The sequence below is a fragment of the Engraulis encrasicolus genome, chromosome 3 (assembly GCF_034702125.1).
Source record: "Engraulis encrasicolus isolate BLACKSEA-1 chromosome 3, IST_EnEncr_1.0, whole genome shotgun sequence".
Taxonomy (NCBI): Eukaryota; Metazoa; Chordata; class Actinopteri; order Clupeiformes; family Engraulidae; genus Engraulis; species Engraulis encrasicolus.
The window spans coordinates 24,762,871-24,789,607 of record NC_085859.1 but is presented as its reverse complement, the minus strand read 5'-3'; the positions used below and the strand labels follow the sequence as shown (position 1 = coordinate 24,789,607).

Here is a 26,737-nt window from a genome sequence, read left to right as displayed (position 1 = left end):
GGCCGAATATTCCTGGGCCTAACTGTATGTGTTCACCCCCGTGATTGTAGCGGATAATGTTTTCAGTTGTTTTCATGTTAAACTTGCCACAATATGCACTAAGTCTCTTCCTGAGTTCGTTAATATAATTTATTTTTAAAAATGTATTGTATATTATAAAAGTTTAAAATTAACTTTTGATTTTCCTTCAGTGGGAGAAAATAATATGAATATAGATAATGCACAGACCATAAGCTCAGCCTCAGTGTTTTGCAGTAAGCTTTTTATATTACCGTAAGTACAGTATATGGTAATTGCTTTGCCATCTGCCAAATGATGAAAAAGAGTTCATAAGTTCATACATAAACATGTCAGCATTTAACGTACCACTATTGTTGTTGTCATTTCTTGTTGTGTTACATGTTCTTGGTTATCGTCGCATGTTATTGCTCTCCAGAGAATAGTCTGAATGGTTAGAAAAGCAGATTCAGGAAGGGGAGTATTGGTTCATGGGAGTGAGATTGGAGGATGCATTGTGTACGCTATTAAAGCGCCCCTGTACCACAGAATACCCATAAACCTGCCATGAAAAGAAAACTACTAAGTGCACTTTCAAAAATGTAAAAAAATGATTCCATTTCTGCCTTCAGTTGCTCACTTTTCACAAGAAAGGACAAAAAAAATGAAAATGAAAAGAAGCCGTACAACTTTCTCACTGCACCATTAATTACACCGTTAACAAAAAAGCGAAGGTCAAAGCGTAGCACGTTAACCTAGGAAGTTAAAAACAATGGCCAGTCTCCCCGCGGCCCTCTTCCTGAGCCCATGTCTCACAATCCCCAACAACTCCCCATCATTCTTTACGTCTGCACACGCTGACATTGAAATGAGTCGCTGCTGCTGCGAAGGAAGTTGAGTAGGCTATGAGTTTATGAAAGGGCAAGGTTTTTTTTTCTTCTTTTTCTTTCTCTCTTTTCTTTTTTTTTCTTCAATCAATCCTCCAAGGCTTGTAAGGGGGGGGGGGGGGGGAGGAGGAGAGGGGGGCCCTGCCATGTGAACGATAGAGGGCTGGTGGGCAGGGCGATAGCAAGAGAGCGCTCTTATCTTCTCCTTCCATACCAAGACTCCTTAGCAGAGGAGAGAAAAAAAAGCTCAGTAGAAGGGTTGCGCTGTGGTACCGTGCAAGCTATAGCAGAGGGCATGATGTCCTGAGTGCTTAGTTTTAATCGTGATGATGACCCAATTTGGCTACAGTTTAACCTTGAGCAAGTGTTTTAAATGTGTCTCTTAGGGAAACTTACTCTCAGCTCCCTCTCAATGTGTGATGCTATTTTGAAAACAGAAATGGATCAAACTAACATTGAAGGATTCTGACAAAGGTAGGATTTAATATGGATGTTATGCCTTGATATTGTTATTATAAATTGAAAATATTGTCCATTATAGATGAAAAAATAGATTAGATTTTTTTGTTCAGCATTTCAGTCTTTTGTTGTATGTTGTGACACTTTAGACCATGTAACATCTACTGTACACCGTTTACCACACTGTTCCAAAATAGACAAGAGACAGTTGAACAAGTGCTAAAAATAGTGTGCTATCGTTGTAGCAGCCCCTAGACTGCTATAGTACATTCCTCTCTGCACGTTTTGATATGACAAGACCACTCAGCCCTCACCACAGATGTGTAACCGAAATGTGCCCACAAGAATTGATGTGAAAGACAATCAGAAATGGACTGTACATTAGGCAAAGCTAGGCAATTGCCTTGGGCCCCGACCAAATCTAGCCCTCCATAGTTTCCCCAACCGTCACACCAGTCGCGGTAAAAACACCAAAAAAGTAGGCCTGCCAATTATGTGAATAATCAAAGACGTATACAAGACAAAATACTAAAATAGCACCCTTGCACCTTCCATACCAATTGGTGACGTGTTTAAAGAATGACAATTGAGGGCCCCATGTTTATATTTCGCCTAGGGCCACAAAACGGCTAGATCCGCCCCTGAAGACATTGATGGACATTTGCCCTAAACCACCAGCCCCAAACACATCCCATAAAAACTCCCCGCTCTTCTCAGGGGACACCCTGAATGTCCCTATAACCTCTCGACCCCAAACCCCACTGGTCTCATCTGGGTGCTTACATACAATACGTACATAAGCAAGGGTCACTGTTGAGACACATGGAAAGAAGTGAGGTGATTGTGTGGTTGTTATTGACAGGACTGGTTGCCAAGAATGAAAGATGACGATGCTCACGGGTACCGTGATGATTTCGGCTGTAACCTTTTTGTTGCATGGCATGCCGAATTTGCTCAAAGGTGAGATTCACACACACACATGTGTAATCTGTGAAAATAACCTCCTGAAGTTTGGTGTTTATTTGTTTGTTTTTCTTATCACTTTTTGAATGTTGGTACATATGTACATTCCACCATCAATGTAGAGAGAGGGGAATAAATTGTGTCTGTGAGGTAATCGCATGGAAAACTTCAGGTGCTCATCAGTGTTCAAGAGAGCAATTTTTATGGACAAGAAAGAAGTCCTTTATTTTCTTGTGGACATCATGCCATTATCAATGCTTTGTGTGATTTGCTCTGTGTGCTCAATTGCTCTTTGTGGATTTTGTCTTCTATTGTAGACCCAGGAGTGGCTGCAAATGTTTTTGATGTGTGTACCACCTGCCACCCTAATGCCACTTGCGAAATGAAAACCGATGGGAGTGGAGGCTACGCCTGTAACTGCAATTATGGCTTCGTAGGCAATGGAAGAACTCACTGTGAAGGTATTGTGAACATTTTGACAAGAAAAACATTATGCCGCCATTTTGGAATATTCACTTGACAAAAAAATAGCCTTGAATGAAACATGGCAGTTTGCCAGGTTACTGCCTTGCAGTGTCATAATTTGAGCATAATAAACGTGATGAAAGTTACGGTAATAGAAAGTTAAAATGGGATGTCTCAAAAAAGGAAGTTGTGGAGCTTCAGGGTGTGCCTACTTAGTTTTTTTTCTAAACTCTACAACGGCTGACAGAGTTTCATCTCGTGTCAACATCAAGTTACTAAGAACAGGAAACCAGGCTTCCCACACCCTACTCTACCCGTTTACCACATGTGAAAAACAGCCTGTCGTCAAAAAAAAGGAGCAAGATTTTGTAAAAAATTATGAAAGATTTTGTCAGGCTTCCTGTGATCAAACTTTCTGTCACATTTTACTTTCGGCTTAGTACACCCTCCTTTACCTCTTTTCCACATGTGAAAAACAGCCTGTCGTCAAAAAGGAGCAAGATTTTGTCATGCTTCCAATGATCAAACGTTCTGACACGTTTTACTTTCTTGGCCGCTTTTGTTTGCCTTTTTTCAAGGAAGCCTCTTTCTTGTGATGGAAAATATGACTGTGATTCTTTACTTTACACTTATTCAATTTCTCATATTTTTTACCGAAAGTCAAATATGTATTCGTAACTTTTCTGTCCATCCCGGCTCCTTTGTACCTGTGGCCCCTAGGCCTGAGTCCCCTGGGCCCATCCACTAATTCACCCCTAATGACTACATGCATACATATGTACATACATACAGTGTATCACGAAAGTGAATAGTACACCCCTGCAGTTTTGGCAGATTTGTGAGTATATCTTTTCATAGGAAAGCATTAAAAAAAATCACTTTGACACAATGTTTAGTGACCTTTTAACAACAAATTTAACCGCTTAAATTTCTTTTTCACCAGAAAAAAACAAAATACAGCGATTAATGTTTGAACATGTACCCACAAAAGTGAGTACACCCCAGATTAAAATCCGGTAGAGAAGGGGCCGTGTTGGCTCGAATCGTCTCGAAATGAAAAGGGATTAAAAGGGAGGTCATCGGTGTGCGTTTCAACCTTTCTTTGCATTGAACTTTTACATTTTGAGTGTGCACCTGGCTTAAATAGATTGGTGTGAGATTTGAATGCAATCCTATGGAGAATATCATCATGATCTGCTTCAGTAGTCACAGTACATGTTGACATGCATTTTTTTTTTAAGTGTATTTCAGATTGCCAATGTTGACAGCATTCATGCATCCCCAAACCATGTCAGTCCCACTACCATGCTTGGCTATTGAGAGGATTCACTTTTTTGTAAAACTCACTTGTTTACCACCACACATGCTTAACACCATCTAAGCAAATTTGTTTATCTTGGTCTCTTCAGATCACACAACATGGTTCCAGTCACCCATATCCTTGGTCTGTTCATCTCTCTTGAGACCAAGATAAACAAATTTGCTTTAGATGGTTGTACGTAGATGAGAATGAGTTCTTGAATGAAGTGATTACCCTATTTAACGTATTACATGATTACAGTAGTACATTATACACTGTAGATAAGGATGAGTGCCAGATTGGTGCCAACTTCATCTGTGGCGACCACACCATGTGCCACAACACACACGGGAGCTTCTTCTGCACCTGTCTCTCTGGATACAAACCCACCAACAACATGGCCGTCTTCATCCCCAACGACGGCTCCTATTGCCAAGGTAGCCTGTCTGTCTGACTGACTGGTTGTCTGTCTGTCTGTCTCAAAGATAGTGATTTCTGTCTCAATGATAATGACCTTAAATAGCAATACATTGAACATCAATTCACAACAGTTGTCAAGGTAGTCTGTCTGTCTGTCTGTCTGTCTGTCTGTCTGTCTGTCTGTCTGTCCGAATAAAGTAATATGAACAGTGATTCTGTCTCAATGACAATGACTTTAAATAACAATCCATTTAAAATCCATTGATTATGATGCACTGCATCCACCTTTACAGCAACTATGAATGATGGCCAAGGTTGTCTGTTTATCTGCTTGTCTGCCTGTATTCCCTATCAGATATTGATGAGTGTGAGATCCAGGGTGTGTGCGGCGTTGGAGGTCAATGCAGAAACACTGACGGGGATTTCGAGTGTGAATGCCAGGTTGGGTATCGCGTGAAAGGAGGCACCGTTCCATTTCACCCTCATCGAACGAAGGCATTTTGTCAAGGTATGGCCTACTAGTGGGGTCGTATTAGGCGCAGTCATTTCAAATTGGTGTTAAAGTTTGGTTTTCACTTCCAAGTTGAAGTTTAGGGTCTATAGAACAATTTGAGTTCGAGTGTCAAACATACAGATAACAAAATAGCCTGCGGGGGGCGCTCTAAAATATATAAACTGCTATAACTTTTGATTATTTAAACCAAATGTAACATATGAGGTATGTATGGATTCAGCATGAAGAGGAGAAACCGGTGAGCTAAGTATTCGGTTATCAGATTAAAGACACACTATGTAATAAACACACTTTTAGCCAATGGACAGCAAAATCCGGGCTTTTTTAAGATAAAGGGTGGAAATGCCCTCAAAGTTGCAATGAAACATCATTTATTGTTACAAGCTATTGTAAATAAAGCCTGGGTTATCACTTAACTTGTTTTTTTTTCACAATATCCCTGAAGCACACAGATACTTAGGATACCTATACACAAATATGGCTGCATAAAGCCTATGTGATATTTAGCACCCAACTTGCAACTTTGAGTTTATGAATTGAGGATCATGAGTACCAGCTTTTTTTTCAATCAAGTCATCATTTTATTCACAAAAAACTTTATATCTGAAAGAAAGTAAATCAATAATAATAATAATAATAATAATAATAATAATAAGGATAAGGATAAGGATAATGATGATGATATATAACAACAGTTCTTCTGGCATTCAAAAAACAAACAGAAGACCACATTTATCCCAATACTCCACTCTACAATAACTATGACAGAGAACAGATACAATAACAGTCAGTGGTCAGTCTTAGAAATTGCATGTGCACTTGCACAGACGTGTGCACTTTAACTCTGCCTTCATGCACTTGCACCAAGATCTGGCAGGTCTATTTGTACAAGTACTAGTACAGCTGCACTTCACCTCTAGTTGGAATACATCTTTGGTAGTGTAGTCCAAATCTGGGAACTGTCCATTTGTTACCAGATTGGCAGGCATTTCTGGTAAATGCAGATAATAAGACAGAACGTTTTTTATTCCTGTCAACTGCAGACATGTGGACTCGAGTCCAGTGACTTGGACTCGAGTCTGACTCGAGTCAGCGGTGTGAAGACTTGCGACTTGAAATTTCAAGATCAGAAAGGACTTGCGACTCGACTCGACTTGCACGCCTTTGACTCGGGACTCGACTTGGACTTGACAGTTGTAACTTTCAATGACTTGGCGTGACTTGCCATGTTGGGTCTAAAAAAAAGTCCAAGTCCAACCCTTGTTTTCAGAATGCAACAGCCCGCCCACATTCTTTGTTTGAATCACGTCATTGTCCTAAGCGGTGCTATGCCATTGGCGGCGGCCAGATGCGGCCGGACGCGGCTGGCCTGGACGCGGCGACCAGCGGCAACAGTGAAACACCATTTGCGAGTCTCCAGAACAAACACAGCCTACATTTTAAACCATCGCGGAAGTTAATTTATCTCCCTCTCTGCCCCAACTCCTTTTGCATTCTTAATAGGGTAGACTATGGAAGTTTGCAGTGTGATCAACAAATAGGCTATTTTCTATCAGTGTTGTAGGAAGTGTGTGTGGTGGGGCGTGATGTGCAACACGCGTCTGTAGGCTACACACGTGAAGCTCTCTCGCCCCTTGCTTACGACAGAAATTCAGTGAGAACCAAGCTGTCTAAATATTTAGCTAAATGGTGATGGACATTGATTGTTGAACATAGGCTAGGCCTATTTAAGCAGTTGAAATAAAAAAAAACACACACTGCTGACATAACCGAACCACAGGACTTAATATATTGTTGTTTTATAAAAGAGTACGCCTATCCGTTTTGCTTTCCCTGTCCTTTATGAATGCGCTTGCCTTCAGCCCCCGAAGGCTGTTACAGTAGGCTATGTTCCGCTCCCACACACTATGCTTGCGAGTCAGTCGCGAGTTCAAAGTGAAGTGCAGCCTTGCGAATAATTTCCACCATCGCGGACAAAACCACGTTATGATGGATATGTGGCGAGGTAAACGTTACGAATATGGCCTGCTTTTAAGTTTCCCCCAACCCAGGATGTGTCCGTAGGCTATGGCTTGATATCCCAGGGCTATTTCACGACCACAACTCCACGCGCTGAAAATGCATGTTAAGCTCGCGCTTCTCAGTCTAGAAAGAGTAACCTCTCGGTAACATTATTTGCATTGACCAGCCCCCATCGGTTGAGTATTAGGTGCTGTTTATACATACCTGGGTATTTTAATAAACGAACATTTTGCTTAATGAAATATTTTCGTTCACATCAAAGGCAAATACGCATACATGTGCTGTTGAGAGCCGTCATAAATACGTTAAGCCTGTGGGCCGTAAGTAGTGCCATTCAAGTCTCCGTTTATCTCTGTTTATATACAAACGCTAACCGGAGATTTTTAAAAATCTCCACTTTTGCCGGAGTTTTTTTGGAGCTTCGTTTATAGAGGGAAAACCTTCGTTTGTTTGTGAACGAAAGGCACATCCGAAGGGGAAGGTCTGCGTATATCAAAATACCCGGGTATGTATAAACACCGCCTTAGAATCAATACAAAAAGACACGTTTATACATGTCTTAGTCTTCCAGCATGCAATCGAAAATAGACGAGCAGAGAACACTTGGTCTTACATCCATCAAAAGAGCTCCACCGGTTGCCTACTTTAGATGCTGGGGAATGGAAAGGGAAATAATTTAGCCTATAGCCTATTTATGACAGTCTTGCAAAGAGACAAGACAAACGACCAAAATTGTCAAATAATTGGTCAAGGCGCGAGATGAGGAATACTTCATGGCAAAACTTTGAAGAAAAAACTTCATGGCAATACTTCATGGAAAAACTTTGAAGAAACTAAGCGCAAGCAACAATGCTTCCCGCGAAGCTTGCGCTTGAGGGCTATAAACAAGCTATGCGCCCCGAACCTCACTGCTTGTTGTTCGATGACTTGAATCGAAACATTTCTAAGGACATCAGGGCTATCTTTGATTCCTGGAATACCGCCTCAGCCAGCTGAAACCAGAGTAGCAGTGTCCCATGTGTCAAATGGTAAGATAATGCCATACATGTTCCTTGACCGTTTTAAAATTCAGCCTTGACACACTATCATGTCAGCCACATCAGTTCAAACGCAATCTTTAATGCAGCCTATCGTGAAATTTAAATGTAATGCGAGGTAGAGGTTGCAATCTACTGCTGAGCAGCGCAAGACATGGGCATGGGTCGGCTCCCGTGGATAAAAAGCATTTTCCCTCTCGCGTGCTGCTCCCAGCTCAATCCTTGCGCGCGCGAACCTTTTATCTCGTGGTGTCGACACCGCTTTATCTTATGTTTCTCACAGTTCGAACTACATGCTTTGTTTGGCATTTTGGGGGAGTGTGTGGAGTCGCAATTACCGCTGCTTGGAAATGACACGTTAGTCTACACGACGCCAGCACTGGAGAACTGGGATGTAACCCTGTTTTCCAAATTAACAAAAAATAGGAAACATAGAAGCAGAACTTTGTTTGGCTACAATCTATGACCTGGACAGTGAACTTAATCTTTTTGAAGAGGCATGAACAGCATACAAGTGCCTTTGTGGGGGAGGAGAGGGCGATTGGGGAGAACACGGAGACAAGAGTATGGCGCGAGGCGCATATTCGTTCGGGAAAAATGAGAGCGAAATGTTAGATAGGGCATTACACACCTTCCTTCTTCCTACACTGTAGAAGCGCAGAACAAGGTTGCCTCGTTGCCATAACTGACATTCTGCAACGCTAACGCCATGTTTATTTGACAGCGTGCTGGCGAATAGTCTAGTAGCCTAATATAATTAACAAGACGTGGATTAATGACTGTGCAAACAAAGTTCTAGTTAACTTGGACTGTGACGCAGTAAAAATGGTTGGTGATGGGGGAAAGCGACAATGCCGATATCAGCTTCAACAATAGTAGAGTAGAGTAGAGTAGAGTAGTAGAGTAACTTTATTGGTGCCCAGGGGGGAATTCAGGAAATTCATCATTAGGCTACTTTACCAGGAATTTAATCCAACTAACTAGGCCTACTTTGTCCTCATTTCTTAGCCCATATGGACAAGTGTCTAATAGGCTAAATACTGTTGGCACGTAGCCTACAGCAGAATAGCCTAGTGCTGCACCATGCATGTGTTCATTGGTGGGTTCACAGTTATGACACTGTCAATGCTCAGCTTTTGGTTCACAGATAATGGGATGAAGTGAACATCATGGACCAGCTGAGACAGGGCTGCCTGCTGAGCTTTGCTGTTAACTCATCATCCTGTCTCACATGTGTAGCCCCACCCCCCATACGCACACACACACACACACACGCACGCACGCACGCACACACACACGCACACACACACTGGGCTCAATTTTTTTTAAAAAGAAATTGATTACCCCTGCTGTATGTCATATCTTGATGAGAATGGTGAGCTTAATATGGTAGGCCTACCTTAAGGAAAATGGCATCTTTTAAAGCCAAACCAAAATGTTTACATTAGTCGAGTGGTACACTACAGTAAAGAGAGGGGGGGGGGGGGGTGTAGCACCTGTAAGACATGAATAGGCTACTACTTTCACCCTTGGCCTTTGTGGGTAAATTCAAACATAGTACGCTGAAAGTGTGAATCCGCGTTTTCAGGTCGGAAGTGTAATATGCCCCCCTAATGTCTTGACAAAACCTTCCAGCCAAAGCTGTCAGCGGCCCTGCCTGTGCTCCTAGTGAAAAAGTTAACCATAGTCCTGTACTTAGCGTTATGATGCTGGAGTCTGTATAACTTACAACCTTGACTAGATATGACCGGCCCACCACCAAGGCCAGGGTGGAGTAGTGGAATAGGTTTATGCCATCAGATGATGGAACGGACACACACACATACGTACACATTCTTGCAAACAGGACTATTTGCCCACTGGACAGTAAATATTTGGCATATGGTTGCTCCTTTGTTTAAGTACAAATTCACATGAAATGTATTTTTATGTGAAAAAAAAAATGAAATTAAATGTAATTTTACATACACAGCACAAGCAGTAGTTTGGTTTAGACTGATTTCTCATCAACTGTTTTAGTAATTGTCATCATTTAACTCAGGTCTCATTATTATACTAATGAATGTATGATCGAAATTGTGATTGCAAATAGAAAATCCCTTTGTGACTTGTTAAGGACTTGAAAAAAAATGAGACTTGGACTTGGACTTGACTTGGCTGGGGTACGACTTGGACTTGGACTTGACTTGGTCAGATGTGTCTTGACTTGTGACTTGACTCGGCCTTGAGTGGAAAGACTCGAGACTTACTTGTGACTTGCACATTAGTGACTTGGTCACACCTCTGGTCAACTGTGCTGGTAACAAATGGACAGTTCCCAGATGACAGAGATGTCTTCATAACAGCAGATGATTGTGTCTTCCATGTATGAAATAGTCCTATAGTATTATGCATTATGCTTGCCAAAGGCCTCTGCTTGCCCCCAGCAAGAATACTAATTGTTGTCCGACAGTTTATTATTAAATGTGCTTGCAGGAAAGCATACTAATTGTTCATCAACAGTTTTTTATTCTACATTTTTCCATTCACCTCCATTCATTAGTACGGTGACTTTGAATCGTTGCAGCGTTAGAGATAGAGACACGGTTTGAGTGCCAAAACGAACAGCTCGAAAAGGGCTCACGGTGGTGTATTTTTCGCTGGCCTACCCCCTTTCATTCGTTCACCAGACTCGTTTTCCTCAGTTTTCTCTCTGTTTTCCCGCTCATTGAAATGAATGGTAGAATGGTCAAGATGATGTCACAAACTGTGGCAGTTAGAGTGAGAGGTGACCTGTCCTTGGGGTTTTAATAGAATAAAATAAACCGCTTCACCTTTCGACTAGGTAAAGGCATTGTCAGAGAGGTCTTGGCTCTGAATACAAACTGTGTTAAGAATGATCATTAGCCAACTCTTCAAAATGAGAGAGAGCAGTTTTAAAATCCCTATGATGTGACCCCATTCACTTAGAAACATTGTGTGAACAGCTCAGCGCATAGGCCTGAATATGTCCACTTTTTGATTGAACCATTTGGCCTAGAAAAGTGATCTCAGCTTTGACATGAAGAACAGGGTTATGCCATTTGTGTGTCAATATCATTTGACAACTTGCAAAACTTTTGGAGATAAGGCTGCACATATTACTCAGCTATTGACTGCCAAATTGTCACCTTAAGAATCTTCATTCATACACACACACATGCAGCCTTGTAGAACCTGGACAACCGTGGCCTAATATGCTGCTGTGGCCACTCTATACAGTAAGTGGCAGTGGCCTACTGGGTATTGGGTGTCTGTCGGAGGGTTGCAGGTTCGAATCCCACCCTTACCTCGCCCTACCCACCCATTGCTGAAAGGCACCTGAAGCATCTCCATACATGCATGCACCCCCCCCCCCCACACACACACACACACACACACACACACACACACACACTCACACACACACACACACACACACACCTCTATCTTTTTCCCTCATGTTTCTGTGTGTGTACGACAGCTCTGTATGTGTATGTGAATGCAGAAGCCAAAAGCATACTAATAGCATTTCTCCGGAAATGCAGTCTTAATATTATTATTATTATTATTATTATTATTATTATTATTATTATTATTATTGATTTATTTTCTTCCAGATATATTTTTTTGTGATTTTATGTGGCTTGATTGAAGCTGGTACTCATGATGCTAAATTCATAAACTCAAAGTTGCAAGCTGGGTCCTAAATATCACATAGGCTTTATGCAGCCATATTTGGGTATAGGTATCCTAGGTATCTTTGTGCTTCAGGGATATTCTGAACAAATCAAGTTGAATGATATCCCAGGCTTTATTTACAATAGCCTGTAACAATAAATTATGTTTTATTGCAACTTTGAGGGCATTTCCACCCTTTATCTTTAAAAAAAACCCTGAATTTTGCTATCCATGGGCTAAAAGTGTGTTTATTACATAGTGTGTCTTTAATCTGGTGACCAAATACTTAGCTCACCCGTTTCTCCTCTTAATGCTGAATCCATACATACCTCATATGTTAAATTTGGTTAAACGAATCGAAAGTTATAGCAGTTTATACATTTTAGAGCGCCCCCTGCAGGCCATTTTGTTATCTGTGTGTTTGACACTCGAACTCAAATTGTTCTATAGACCCTAAACTTCAACTTGGAAGTGAAAACCAAACTTTAACACCAATTTGAAATGACTGTCAAAAATTGCACAGGCCTACGACCCCACTATATTCCATACATGGACGTAACTTAACTACCTAGCAAACTATGTTCAAAAAAAGTTAACATGATGATACATTACATTACATATCGTTAAATAAAAATAATTATATTAAAATGTATTGTCACCACATGTACAAATACAGCTCAACAAAACATGCTCACCTGAACATCAGCAAAATATTTCTGAGGTTCTGACTTTAGAAGCAGCTACAACCAACCGGTTTCACTTAGTGTGCTCTTCCTTTCATATGCAGTGATTTACTGTTGACCCCCACCTCCAGTGCTTTATATATTATATTATATTATATTATATTATATTATATTATATTATATTACTTGCCTGATAAACCAGCCTAAATGTGAGACCGGAGTAATTTAGTCTGGCCCCGATGAACGTTACCTCGGACGATTGCTGATGAGAACAATCTGTTGTTTTTTCAAACCGTGCCAGCGCTCTGACCAATCAGCGATCTTTGCCGTTGATGTGCTTTGCCAACGGTGTTGCGAGGTTCGTCGTCACTCCCTCAAAACCCCGCCCGCTTTGATTCAAAACAAATCGCTGCGTTGTGATTGGTTTTGCCTGACTCAGGGCACAGCGTTCAAAACGTTCTCAGATCCGAGGCCAGACCAACTCGCTAGCTGAACAATTTTGGCGTCCAGCGGGTGGCGCTGGTTTACCAGGCTATTATATTACACTTGTTGTCATCACACATGTGTAGTACAAATATAGTCCCCTGGGCACCTGGACGAAGACCTTGCTGGTCGAAACGTTGTGCCAATTTTCACATTAAAATCACGACAAGGGAGCTTTTATGGTGTGCAAATATTTTTTCTACTTTTCTCCTAGTACAAATAAAGTGTAAAAAAAAAAAAAAAAACAACAAGTCAAGTAACATCCATACCTGATACTGCAGGGATGAATTGAGAAGTGTCTACAACAGGTGGTTTCTTTCTCTCATCTTCAGCCGTCGACTGTGGACCCCCACCTCCAGTGCATCATGCCATACTGCTCTCCCGGCATCCTGCTACAGTCTATGGGAGTGTGGTTAGCTACGGCTGCCAGCCGGGATTCCTGTATAGGGAAGGGGACAACTCGTCACTCTGTACAGAGCAGGGCACATGGAGAGGTCCCAGTCTTACCTGCGAAGGTAACTGCTTTAATTTTTCATCTGCCTTTGATTAGGGTTGTTTACCTATAGTCTCTTTAGATAACATTATCCATCGTATCTGTCTTCTTTCTCTTCCTTCTCTATCTCAAGCACATTGAATGACAATTGTGTGTATTAATTTGTTATACAAGTACTATTGCTGTAAAGTACTTTAAAGTCATTCCTAAGGCTTTCATACTGTGTGGTCTTATTATAACTCATTCCTTCCTCCTCCTCAACATTCAAACATCCTCCTCTGTGACAATTCTCGTTCATTTGGGTCATGGTTGGGGCCCAGTTCTCCACGAGGTTATGCAAATGAAATGAGGCTTTTGGTTTCCCTACTGCAATTAATACAGTGCTTCCTCAGCGCTGCTGTATGACTGATTGATTACAACTAACTACTACTGCTACTACTAGGCTTACTACTAGGGGCAGTCATGGGTAAGTGGTTAGGGCGTCAGACTTGTAGCCAAAAGGTTGCCGGTTCGACTCACGACCCGCGAGGTTGGTGGGGGGAGTAATCAACCAGTGCTCTCCCCCATCCTACTCCATGACTGAGGTACCCTGAGCATGGTACCGTCCCGCCGCACTGCTCCCTTGGGGCGCCATTGGGGGCTGTCCCCTTGCACGGGTGAGGCATAAACGCAATATCATTGTATGCAGTGTGCAGTGAACACTTGTGTGCTGTGGAGTGCTGTGTCAAAATGACAATGGGAGTTGGAGTTTCCCAGTTGGGCTTTCACTTTCACTTTCACTTACTACTACTACTAGGCCTACTACTACTACTACTATGATTACTACTACTACTCCTACTACCATTACTAAGACTATTATCTTGTATCTTGAAGTCTTGCACTACTACTACTGAAACAGCATTGTTACCATATTTGCTACTACTACTACTACTACTACTACTATTACTGCAGTGATGATCTAACTGTTATCCTGTCACAGAGGTCACCTGTGGGGAGCCCCCTACCTTTCCCCACGCTAGCGTAATAATGTGGGACAGAAACACCCGGATGGGGGCCGAGGTGCATTATGGGTGTGAGGGGGGCTTTCGCCTCGTTGGACCCTCAAGCATAACGGTTTGCACGGCTGCCGGGGTCTGGAGCACTCTCAGTCTACACTGTGAAGGTATACCTTATCCACATTTATTGGAATGAATTGATGGTACAGATGTTGTACAATTCATGAATATATGCTATATTCAATGGGTGGTTCAATAGTCTTGTGTCACAGGTGCCAAATGGGTGCCACAGGTGCCAAACATTACATGACAACATTAAATGACGTGATGCTTTCTTTCAGAAATAGCATGTGGCCAGCCTCCTGCTGTTCCTCATTCACACATGTCATGGGATGGGGGCACCGTCATTGGCTCCAGTGTGGCATATCAGTGTGACAAGGGATATCACCGTGTGGGCAATGGCAACAGCTCCATTTGTACTGAGAAAGGACTATGGAGTGAAGTATCATTCACATGTGAAGGTATTTCCTCCCATTTCAGTCCTGTTGTTGTGGTAAAAAGTCTTGGTTAGGGATAGATAGATAGATAGATAGATAGATAGATAGATAGATAGATAGATAGATAGATAGATAGATAGATAGATAGATAGATAGATAGATAGATGCTATATATTATATCGGGCCATTATTGTCCCATGCTTTTGATCATGTTTTGTATCCTGTCAACATGGACGATAGTACAACATGACAAAAAACTTTCAAAAAGGGCATTTATGTATGTCCAGTGGGGCAAAGGGGCAGGAGCTTTACCGGTAGCACCACCTCGTCTCTATCTGTGCATGACATGCCCATGTGAAGAACATAATCAGAGGTGAAATTACTTTCTCTTGGCCTCCACAGTGGTGACCTGTGGGAATCCCCCTATGCTGCCTCACGCTGGACAGGTGTGGAATGGCAGCACAACGGTTGGCAGCACTGTTCTCTATTACTGTAATGGGAGCTTTCATTATGTGGCAGGAACAAATATTTCTGAATGCACTACTAACGGTTCTTGGACACAACCAACACTGACTTGCAAAGGTAACTTCTCCTCTAAATCTTTTTTTTTAAGAATTAAGAGACACATATCTGTGACTTAGTGCCACTTAAACAGTATGCAGTATCTTGTTATTAAATGTATACTTGTAGCGATTTGTATTCTACATCCTCTCTGTTTTCTGTTTTCACTTTGAGCCTCACTATTCACTTTTTTTTTAAGCCTACCTTGGGCGCATGCGCACACTGCGACTGGCAGAAAGTGACAGCTCAGTCAGCGATGTTCAGTGTGGATTGTATTTTATTGTATTGTGTTTTAAATGTTTTAAATGTTTTTTTTTTAATGAGTGGAGATCACTTGACTGCAAACCAAATCTACCTTTGGTTGCTAATGAAGGTTATTTATTTATTTTCCTCCATAGAGATTGACTGTGGCACTCCCCCCGCCTTGCCCCACTCTCATATGCTGTGGCTTGAAGGCAGTCATATGGGGGCTGAAGTATTTTATGAGTGCGATGTGGGATATTATAATGAAGGACTTGGAAATGTCTCCATTTGCACAGTTGATAGTATATGGAGCTCTCCTTATACTGTTTGTCAAGGTATTGATTCACGACTTTTGACTACATGTTTTGTGTCTTAAGTTGAGACACACGCCCTGTTTTGCGTTGCTTTTACCAGAATAGCAGTGACTAAGGTGTTGCAAAAGATTCTCTGCAATGTTTCAGTTATGTAATGGCAATGTATAGTTGAACTTTTTTCAGCGAAGTGTTCCAGAATTCAGAAAATCATGACTCTCTTTCCTCATCACAATACTCTGTCCATATGGGGATGGATGTATTATTGTAATATTATGTTATAGTTATGTTAGCTATGTAGTTAAGCTTTTCAACTAACAGTGAAGTGTTCCATGAATTCAGAAACTAAGAAACTCTTTCTCTTCTCATTACAATATGGGGTGGATATGCAATGCTATTGCAATAACTTTCCCTTGCTTGCTCTCTGACAGAGATATCATGCGGAAGTCCTCCTGCTGTCCCTCATACGAGGACACTATGGGACAAAAGCACCCGGTTTGGTGCTAAAACGGTTTACGAGTGTGACACTGGATATCGCAATGTGGGACTGGGAAACACATCCGTTTGTACAACAAATAGGCTGTGGTCAGGGCCACTTGTGATATGTCAAGGTAATGTGCCCTGTTTTGGGCTTTCCAGAACAACTCATTTTGAATTACTTAAGAGTTAAATAATGGATAAGAAGGTTGCCAGCTCAAATCCCATCCTAACCATATGTAATGATTGGTGCCCTTGAGCAAGGCACTTAACCCCAAATTGATCCAGACAGTAGACTAAAAACTGTAAATCTTTTTTGATTAAAGTGTCAATATAATATAATATAATATAATGTATAGGGCAGGGACATTAATGCATTAATTTCGATTAATTAATCACGCAAAAATTTACATGATTAAAAAAAAAACTCATTTTAATCGCACTATATTATAACTACATAGTTCTGGATTAGACCAGTGGAAGGCAGTTTTATGCCTGATGGTGAACAGCCTAATAAAATTGAGAAGAGTTCTCTCTTTTAAAAATGAACAATATTTTTAGATTAAGCTTATTTATTGTCATTATTCAAAAAAAAACTTTTCACTGTTCTCAAGTTAGATACACCGCATTCCACATTATTACGCAAATGACATTTTTTTGCCGTTTTCCCAAATAATCAATAGAAATGACAGTCGTCATAATTTTCAAGTCATCAGCCATTAGAGTACAATTAAAACGTTTTTGAATGAACCTTCCAATGATAACGGTATTTTTTAAAATAATAAAAAAATGAAAAACTTTTTCCCATTTAAATCAAAACAGTTGGCATTTGGTACCTTTTAAATTACATTTCAATGTTCAAAACTTGGTTATAAGCTGTAACTGGAATGGTGCATTTAACATTGAAGTCAATGGCATTGTCATTCTATGACATTCTAATTCACCAGACATAACATCCCATTCATTCTCAATGGGGTTTCATGTCTGGTGAGTTAGAATGTCATCACCTCCAAAGCACCTAAACGTGGCATGGAAATCTACGGGTATATTGAAGAGTGAAGTGTGGGTCACCAGACCAAACAAACAAAAACAGCTGAGGGCAAAGCATCAAGGATATCTGGGCTTCCATAACTCCCATGCAATTCCCTGCCATTGACTTCAATGTTAAACGCAGCATTCCAGTTACTAAGACAAAGAGCTTATCACCAAGTATTGAACATTGAAATGTAATTTAGAAGGTACCAAATTCCAACGGAATTGATGTAAATGGGGAAAAAAGAAAGAAATTTGGATTACAACATTACAAAACTATTTGACGTAATAATGTGGAATAGAGCGTTTTAAGTTTTTTATTATTTTAAAAAATACCGTTATCATTGGAAGGTTCATTCAAAAACTTTTGAATTGTACTCTAATGGCTGATGACTTGAAATTTATGACGACTGTCATTTCTATTGATTATTTGGGGAAACAGCGAAAAATGTCATTTGCGTAATAATGTGGAATGCGGTGTATCTAAATGTGATTAAAATGCGATTAATTCGATTAATTAATTTCAAAGCCTATAGATTCATCCGATTAAACATTTTCATCGAGTCCCAGCCCTAATAATATAATATAATATAATGTAATATAGACATGATAGAATAGAATAGAATAAAATAGAATAGAATAGAATAGAATAGAATAAGATGAAACATTGCGATATAATGCCATCATAACAGGACACTTGCATCACGCCTGTTACTGCTTCTACCAACACAGAAATCAGTTGCGGCCCCCCTCCTATAATACCTCATGCCGACAAACACTGGGATGAGAAAGCTGTACCTGGGACTGTGGTTGAATACTCATGTGAAGACGGCTTTTACTTGGAAGGGGGTCGCAGCTGGTTGACATGCACATCAAATGGGGAGTGGGAACCTGCCTCAATACACTGTAAAGGTACAGTAAAGGTTTTGTTGAAACTAGGGCTGCACAATATATCGAAAATGTATCGAAATCGCGAACAGGTAAAACATTTCTGTACAGTCCAATTACTTGCGGAATGTCAACAAATGCACAAGAAGCCTGCCATGACCAAAGCTGTGCCCCCCACACGGACCGACAAATTAGGCCTAGTGACAAGAAAAACACACTGCTATATTTCTAAATATCGTTATCGAGATATTGCATGCTGATATCGAGTATCGAATTTTTTTCTCATATCGTGCAGCCCTAGTTGAAACCTGTAACATTTTATTGTCTTGCTAATGGAAAAAAAGAATAATCAAGATGCTTTTTTCCCGTTTCTTTTAACTATTTTTTGTCCACAGAGATTGACTGTGGCGCTCCCCCCACTGTTGCCCACTCTTGTGTGGTGTTGTCCAGAGACGCCCATGTGGGATCTGAGGCGTATTATGGGTGTGATGTGGGGTACTATAACGCGAGAGCTGGGAATGTCTCGGTGTGCACGGTTAATGGGACATGGACCTCCCCTAATGTGGTCTGCAAAGGTTTGCCGTGGACTGGTTCATTCATAACCTCAGATTTTGTTTGTTGGTTTGTTGGTTTGTTGGCTTGTGTGTTTTCAATTTCTAACATTGGTGGCTAATTCACTACTTGAAACTGACTTTTTTGGAGTGTGCTATCAAGCTTATCATTTTTTTCTTAGTGGGAATTCAACAAGTTATAGTGGTGGTTGAGGAGGATTAGGAGAGCAATATTTTGAAACATGCCAACTATGGATCAAATACTTTTTTGGGGCTCAGACATCAGGTGGCCCAACGGCATCTAATGCCCATTAATTACTTAGTAATTGGTGGTTGATATGTTGCAATCAACATGCTTCTTAGATAGTCCACTAAAAAAATCCATACAGTAGTGGCACTGGCTGTCGTTGCGCCGCCCTGATGTGTGCTACTGCTGAAACGTCACTGACCCAAATACGAACTATGCCAGCTGTATACATATACATGCATTGTCGAAAAACCCACCTTCTGTCTGTGTCCTGTACTGTAGCAAGGTGTGGTCACGTTCCCGAGGTAGCCCATGCAGAGGTGCTGTGGGACAATGCCAGTGTGGCTGTCCACCGCTGTGCGGAGGGATACTACACCTACGGCGGGGTCAACATGTCCACGTGTGGGGCGGATGGAAGGTGGCGCCCAGCTACCTTACGGTGCAGAGGTAAAGTGTGGTCAATAAACGTACAGCTTGCATACAGGCAGAATGTCATTACAGAGTTTGAGCAGGTTGTGGTTGGTTGTGGTTTGGTGTCTGCAAAGTTTGTTATGTCTACCATTACCTTATTTACATGTAATTACAGTATACCAAAAAACAGAATGAATCGCCAATGAAACATACATGGATTGATACACAGCTGTTCTTCTACAGAAATTAGAGATGGATTAAGCCATTTAGAGGTTTACGATGAGAGATGCCTGCGCTGGGTCACTGATGGCAAAAGAGAAGACTACAAAGTGAGTTTAAACAATATAAATAATCTGTCATTATGCTAATGATTAATATTTTCTTGTAAATGAACGAATTAAGCAGGATTATAGCATTGCTCTGCAAAATAATATAACTGTGAATTCAAACACATTTTAACATTTTATAACATACAAATAAATCTGTATGTAAACATATTGTATTTCTGAAATACATTACTCTTCATACAGGTTCTGATTGTTGGCATCAGAGACTATCAGAAATCCTTTGTGGATAGAAGATTCAACACTTTCAGTTTTAGCACTAAGAGGCCCGAGGTCTGCCTTAAACTACTGCCTGCTACTAACTACACCGTCAACATCACTGCTGTGCTAGCAAACTCCTCTGCAGTGGTCACAGCCAACACCACCGTCTCAGGTAACCCAATTGGGGTATTTGCACATTTTTAATTAGGGCTCTGCACGATTATGGAAAACTGATTATTTGGGTAAAATTGTAAACACGATTATTAATCACAATTATAGATTTTTTGCTGAATTTCTCAAAAATTATAACAAAATGAAACATAACCTAGAATTATTTATATACGGGATGAGCAAAATAAAAGGAATTGTAATAATGATGTAAAAGGCAATAGCATCAAACTCTGGTGGACAGATTTCTGGCCAGAAACACCACCCTGTCAGTATGTTATGGCTTCAAGAACGCTCTCAAAGGTAGGTCTCTATTGCCACGATTAAATCCTGATTAAAATCACGATTTCGATATCAGGATTTATATCACAAATTATTTTCGATTAATTGTGCAGCCCAATTTTTAATAATCAAGCATTTTTAGATGATCACATGAACATGGACCACAGTACATTGTGAAAAAAAACCTGACTGACTGATGTCTTGTTTCTCCTCATAGTGACCCCAGAGCCAGAGATCACGTTCAGAGATGTAGAGGGGCCACAGCCAACTCTCTGGCTGCACAGATCGGTCCACACCCTGGACCCCATCTGGTAGGATTTCTATCAAATTTTTATGTCTACTCAAAATACTTATATTTTTTTCAAAGCTCATGTCAGTATGTCATTCAGAACATTAATTGGCTTAGCTGATGTGTGGTATGTATGGTATTTGTTTCAGGGGCCTTTTTTTATTTTGTACGCTATGACCCCAATTATAAATTTGCCATGACCAGCATGATGACAATAACCAAGTCGTAATGTATTACTTAAGACTCAGTGTAATGACATAGTATTGTATTACAGTGATTGTAAAGTTTTCAATTACTTGAACAGCTTTCCATTGGTGGAACAGTGTTAATTGTAAAGCTACATAACACAAAATACTACCATCCCCTCCAAAAGGGGAATTGAGAATTGTTGGTACAGTGGACTAGTTCATGCCTCTTTTCCCCTGCCGGCTTTCTGGTAGGCCTACAGCTCGACAGTGCGACTCAGACTCACTTTTTGCTCTTGGATTGAGCTGTGCCGAGCCCAATTGAAAAGCAAAAAGTGGCAGCCAAGTCGCGCTGTGTCAAGCAGTAGGCCTACCAGAAAACTGGCAGTGGAAAAGAGGCATAAAAGCACTGGTGATGATTATCCATGTATTTTCTCTCTTTTTCCCGCCACTCTCCACTCCAGCCAGTACGAGGTGTTTGTGGTGCCAGCAGAGGGCAGCAGCATAGTGTTCGACTGCAGCCCAACCAGGACTCCACCACGTTTCTCAGGAGAAGGCAGCAGCAGCAGCAGCAATTGCCATGGTGAATATGTAGCAGCCCAGTTCCCACTGAGAGATGTGGGGAGGGAGCTGAGCTTCACCATAGGTGATGGCCAACACTACGCAGGCTACTTTAACGCTCCCCTGAAGAATGGGCAGGATTACTTTATCATATTGAAGACTGCATGCCAGTGGGGAGAGGTAAGAGATACTGTACATGTCAATGTGTTGGAGAGTGTTAGATATGCTGGTAAAGTTTGAAGAAGGCCAGATAGCCAACGTGTCACTTTATTTAATGCACTGTGGAGTGAGGGACACTTCGTTTTTGTTTTTTTGAGGTGCTGGCTACTGGGGTCTATATTACAAAGCTGGTTCAGGATCGGTTAAAGTTAAGTTAAGAGGTAAATCATCTAATAGGCTACAAGAGCTTTTCTTTCAAGATTAGGACTCCAGGCTCTTCTATTAGATGATTTACCTCTTAACTTACCCTTAACTTATCCTGAAGCAGCTTTGTAGTATAGGCCCCTGGTGTAGTTTCATCATCAGTTTAGTGTGTGTGACATTTGTCTCTCTACACGGAGTGTTGGAGTTCAAGTGGGATGACAGTGTTGTTAGCTAGGCCACCTAAGCTGAATACTGTTGCCCTAATGTTGACATAATATTAGTGTATATTGCTCACTTTTGTTTTTGTTTAGCATAAAGGATTGGCGTTGTCTGTCCCATTAATCCTAATAATCCTTGTTTTGTGTAATTTTCAGAGCCGGAAACATTCATGTGTCTTATGGGCGAAGACAAGAGGTGAGAGAATAGAGAAAGGACGTGTCATTCTTACATGTATTCATATACTTCACCTGAAAAACGGGCCCAGTTGTGTTGCATGTTTGTGCTGTATGTTATTTACAGTACAATCTATTGAATTTTTCAACCTTGCACATCATATAGGCCTACGGTATGCCTAGAGGTTAATTTGGGCTAGGGCTGTCCAGCGCTGCTGACTGACAGCTTTTGGTAGGGCCTCGAACAAAGTTATCTGAAAGCCCCCTCCTCCCAATAAGTACAACATGCAGACTCAATTCGGAGCCCCCCTCTCCATGGGAACAGAACAACTCACCCCTTTTTCCCCCATGTTAGCTTCCGTGCCTGGCTCATTCATACGCTCATGCTGCATTGTGATGCATCTTTTATAGAGCAGAACAGCGCGATAGTACAACAGTTATGATCAGACAAAACTATTTACCAAAGTATTTATTTTGAAAACTGACATTTCAGAGAGACCGACTGAATCGTTCCTTTTCCACATGATTGAACATACAGTAACTGTGGCAGTGTTGCACTGTTCCACTCCATTAGAAGTGACTCAGGAGGGGGTGCTGTGGCGCAGCGCACTAAGCCCCCCACATTTGAGCTTGCATTCCCACTCATGGGGACCCCGGTTCGAGTCCGGCCTGGGTCATTTCTCGATCCTCCCCTGTCTCTCTGTCCCATTCACTTCCTGTCACCATCTTCGACTGTAAAATAAAGGCATAAAAGCCCCTAATATAAATATACAGTCCCAGGAAAAAGTTTGTACACCCTTTGAAATTTCTTACATTTCTGTCAAAATTGGTCATAAAACATGGTCTGATCTTCCTGGAAATCTCAAGAAGGAACAATCAGAGTCTGCTTTAATTAATTCCACCCAAACATTTACATGTCATCATATTTTTATTGGTCATAAGGCCATAACATTCACAGGAGAGCAGGGCATAAGTAAGTACATCCTTGCATTAAGTAGGTTTAAACCCTCAGTTAGTGGCAATATCATCAACCAGACTTGTCCTGTAGTTGCAGATCAGATTTAAAAAACAATCTGTTTGTATCTTGTCTCCCTCTTCTTTACAAAACTGCCTCTCGTCAGCAAGGTTTGTGGGATGTCTGGAGTGCATAGCTTTCTTGACTTCATGCCATATAATCTCAATTGTTTTTTTTTCAGGGCTTTGACTGGGCTATTCCAGAATGTGTATTTCATTATTATGAAGCCATTCTAAAGTCGATTTGCTTCTAAAGTATGGGTTGTTGTCACATTTCAGGACCCATACTCTTGTGTGCTTCAACTGTGTGACAGACTACCTCACATTTTTTTCTGTAAAATATCACAATAAACTTGAGTTCATTGTTCCACTGATAATAGCAAACTGTCAAGGGCCTGAGGCAGCAAGGTAGCCGCATACAATGATGCTCCCGCCACCATACTCAGAAGAGGAGATGTAACCCAGAATCGCTAAAAATGGGATTGATTCTGACAATCTAAAATTAATGGGGTTTCTGTCCAAAAAAATATTGCTGCACCTTTGAGGTTTGCGAAAAAGCATTTATATGCTTCATAGAATTACTGCAAAATATTCTGTAGACCAACGTTGAAATCAAAGTTGAATTGTTCAAGGGAACACACAATGTCATGTTTGGAGGAGAACTGGAGAACCACACCTTCACCAAAACATCATCTCCACCTTTGAGTATGGTGGCGAGAACATCATTATATGCGGCTACCTTGCTGCCTCAGGCCCTTTTCAGTTTGCTATTATCAGTGGAACAATGAATTCAGAAGTTTATCGAGATATTTTACAGAAGAAAAGTGAGGTAGTCTGTCACACAGTTGAAGCACACAAGAGGATGGGTGCTGAAATGTGACAACAACCCATACTTTAGAAGCAAATCGACTTTAGAATGGCTTCATAATAATGAAATACACATTCTGGAATAGCCCAGTCAAAGCCCTGACAAAAAACAATTGAGATTATATGGCATGAAGTCAAGAAAGCTATGCACTCCAGACATCCCACAAACCTTGCTGACGAGAGGCAGTTTTGTAAAGAAGAGGGAGACCAGATACATCCAGATTGTTTTGTTAATCTGATCTGCAACTACAGGAAACATCTGGTTGAGGTTATTGCGACTAACTTAGGGTTAAAACCTATTGAATGCAAGGGTGTGCTTACTTATGCCTTGCTGTCCTGTGAATGTTTACATCTTATGGCCAATGAAAATATGAAAACTTGTAAATGTTTGGGTTGAATTAGTTAAAGCAGACTCTGGTTGTTCCTTCTTGCGATTTCCGGGAAGATCGGACCATGTTTTATGACCAATTTTGACAGAAAGGTCAGAAATTTCAAAGGGTGTACAAACTTTTTCCTGGGACTGTATATATATAGTCCCATATATAATATATACAGTATATATGTAAAAAATAACCTTTTTCCACATTTCAAACACTACCTCATACCCCCCACGTAGCAAACACAGAAAAATTTGTCTGTTGAATGAATGCATTTTCTCCCCTCCAGGAATATCATACAGAATGAGAACATCATCCCTTGTGGCTGCTGGAACCATAGCTTTTTTTGGCTTTGGTATACTCATAGGATATTTGTATAATAGGTACGTAGTGTATATCTCTATTCTCTACAACCTTTGCTTTGGTAATCTCTTGTAGCCTGCATAAAGCAAAGTAAACTATCAACGGTCATCTTTGCCTTTCAGGTATTTCAAGAATTGATGGCTGAATACAAGAATCAAGACTGCACATCTTTTTTTGTAGTTTCGGTTTAAATGTTTAAAGCATGCTGTTTTTCAATGGATACTTTTTATACATAAACTTTAATAAATAACGTTTTTTTGTAGGATTACTGTCTGTTGTCAAATTTCTTTCCCCATGTCAGACATTAATTTTCATGGTGATATCTCTGAGTCTGAATTAAAAAAGGTTACCCTCTTTACCTGTAGTGGTTTGCATAAGCCAACTGCCATTGAGTTTCAGCAGTTGCTGGCCCTATATGCCTGCCATGCAGAGGCGCATCTTGCCGCCAGGCAAGGCAGGCAGCTACTTGGAAGCCCCTAGGTAGTGAATAACAGCCCACACTTTACTAGCCTGGGCGAAAAGCCGACTGTTGACTCATTCAATCAGTCTGGCAAAAGCCATGAGGAATCCGTCTCCGTGGAGTGTGGTAGATGGTCTGATCTTACTCTATCATTTAAATTAATTGGCGTTCAAAACTCAAATTAAAACCCATATCGTGCTTTATTAGCATGCCTGTTACGATATAGTGTTGCAAACAAATAACAAAACGAAAGTTTGAATATAGTTTCTTTTATACCTTAACCAATCAGTAACAGAGCTCGCGGGTGAGTTTTGCATCACCACTCTCAACTGTTTGCTGATTGGCTAAACACTGAGAGAACCGAGCTTTGCCAGACGATGTGTGGAGCCAAAATCTTTGGATGGAGTACATAGGATGGTGTCGCCGGGCCGGGCTAACACTTTACCACATTAGTGGCGATTTTAAGTTGGTTCAAATGTTCATTCTTTTGCATTTTCACTTGGGGCCCCATTCATCGGTTCTGCTTCCATGCAATAGTTTATTTGCCTGTTTTTTTCTACACTGTGTTACTACTAATGTGTTGAACATCCCTCATAATATTAAGTTTTTCAGCAAATCTTAACAGTATCCTAATGCAAAGAATTGTCATAGATGTGGCTGACTGGATGTTAGCACACCCAGAGCCTTTTCACACAACCCAGGCTATGAGATTTGCGCTTCTGGCAAGGTTGCTTACAGATTTTCTCGATTGCTTCAACACAAGTTCTGGTATACTTCACACACAATTCTCGGAACATCTCACCCATTTCCCAACTCCTCTAACCAATGTCACTGAACACTAAGCACAATTCCTTCTTTACACTCACACTTCAGTTTTAAAACACACTCTTTTCAAACCACTACACACACTTATCTGGATTACACCTAATTTTCATGAAGAAAATCCCTGGTTGTCGCATTGAACCAGTGTTAATTTCGTCAACCACGACGATGACGAAAATATTTCGTCAACGCCCCTTTTTCCCTTGACGATGACGAGACGATGACGCACTAAAAATTGCCTCCAGCAAATAAAAATATGACGAAAATAAAAAATATTTTCGTCAAGGAGACTAAGACGAGACGAAATTTACAAGCCATGGACGAATGGACATTAAAAAATATAATTATTTATAATTAATTTGTAATTTGTAATTGTAATATAGGCCAAAGTGTCTTGAACTTCATAGGTTATTGCGCGCTCACGCTGTTGCCTCG

General features: G+C 40.9%; 1 protein-coding gene and 1 long non-coding RNA gene across 3 annotated transcripts; one reads left to right on the top strand and one right to left on the bottom strand.

Annotated features, from left to right (window-relative positions):
- The first annotated feature begins 1,126 nt into the window (after window positions 1–1,126).
- Window positions 1,127–25,272, top strand: susd1 (sushi domain containing 1). 2 transcript variants are annotated; one of them, XM_063195054.1, is made up of 21 exons: window positions 1,127–1,358; window positions 2,206–2,303; window positions 2,624–2,767; window positions 4,353–4,508; window positions 4,847–4,999; window positions 13,241–13,423; window positions 14,381–14,563; window positions 14,738–14,917; window positions 15,296–15,475; window positions 15,853–16,032; window positions 16,440–16,619; window positions 18,250–18,429; window positions 18,801–18,980; window positions 19,486–19,650; window positions 19,858–19,943; window positions 20,145–20,331; window positions 20,827–20,920; window positions 21,548–21,824; window positions 22,382–22,421; window positions 24,947–25,040; window positions 25,143–25,272. In XM_063195054.1, exons 2-21 carry the CDS (start codon window positions 2,228–2,230, stop codon window positions 25,156–25,158), a joined length of 2,934 nt encoding a protein of 977 aa, XP_063051124.1. In that variant the 5' UTR covers window positions 1,127–1,358; window positions 2,206–2,227; the 3' UTR covers window positions 25,159–25,272. The 2 variants fall into 2 exon arrangements, with proteins under 2 accessions (XP_063051124.1, XP_063051125.1); XM_063195055.1 differs by lacking the exons at window positions 18,250–18,429; window positions 18,801–18,980.
- On the bottom strand, window positions 13,056–19,543 carry LOC134445903 (uncharacterized). The gene is made up of 3 exons (XR_010034365.1): window positions 19,461–19,543; window positions 18,316–18,421; window positions 13,056–13,347 (listed from the first exon to the last, which is right to left on the bottom strand). It is a non-coding gene; the product is annotated as an uncharacterized LOC134445903 (long non-coding RNA).
- Window positions 25,273–26,737: the final 1,465 nt, after the last annotated feature.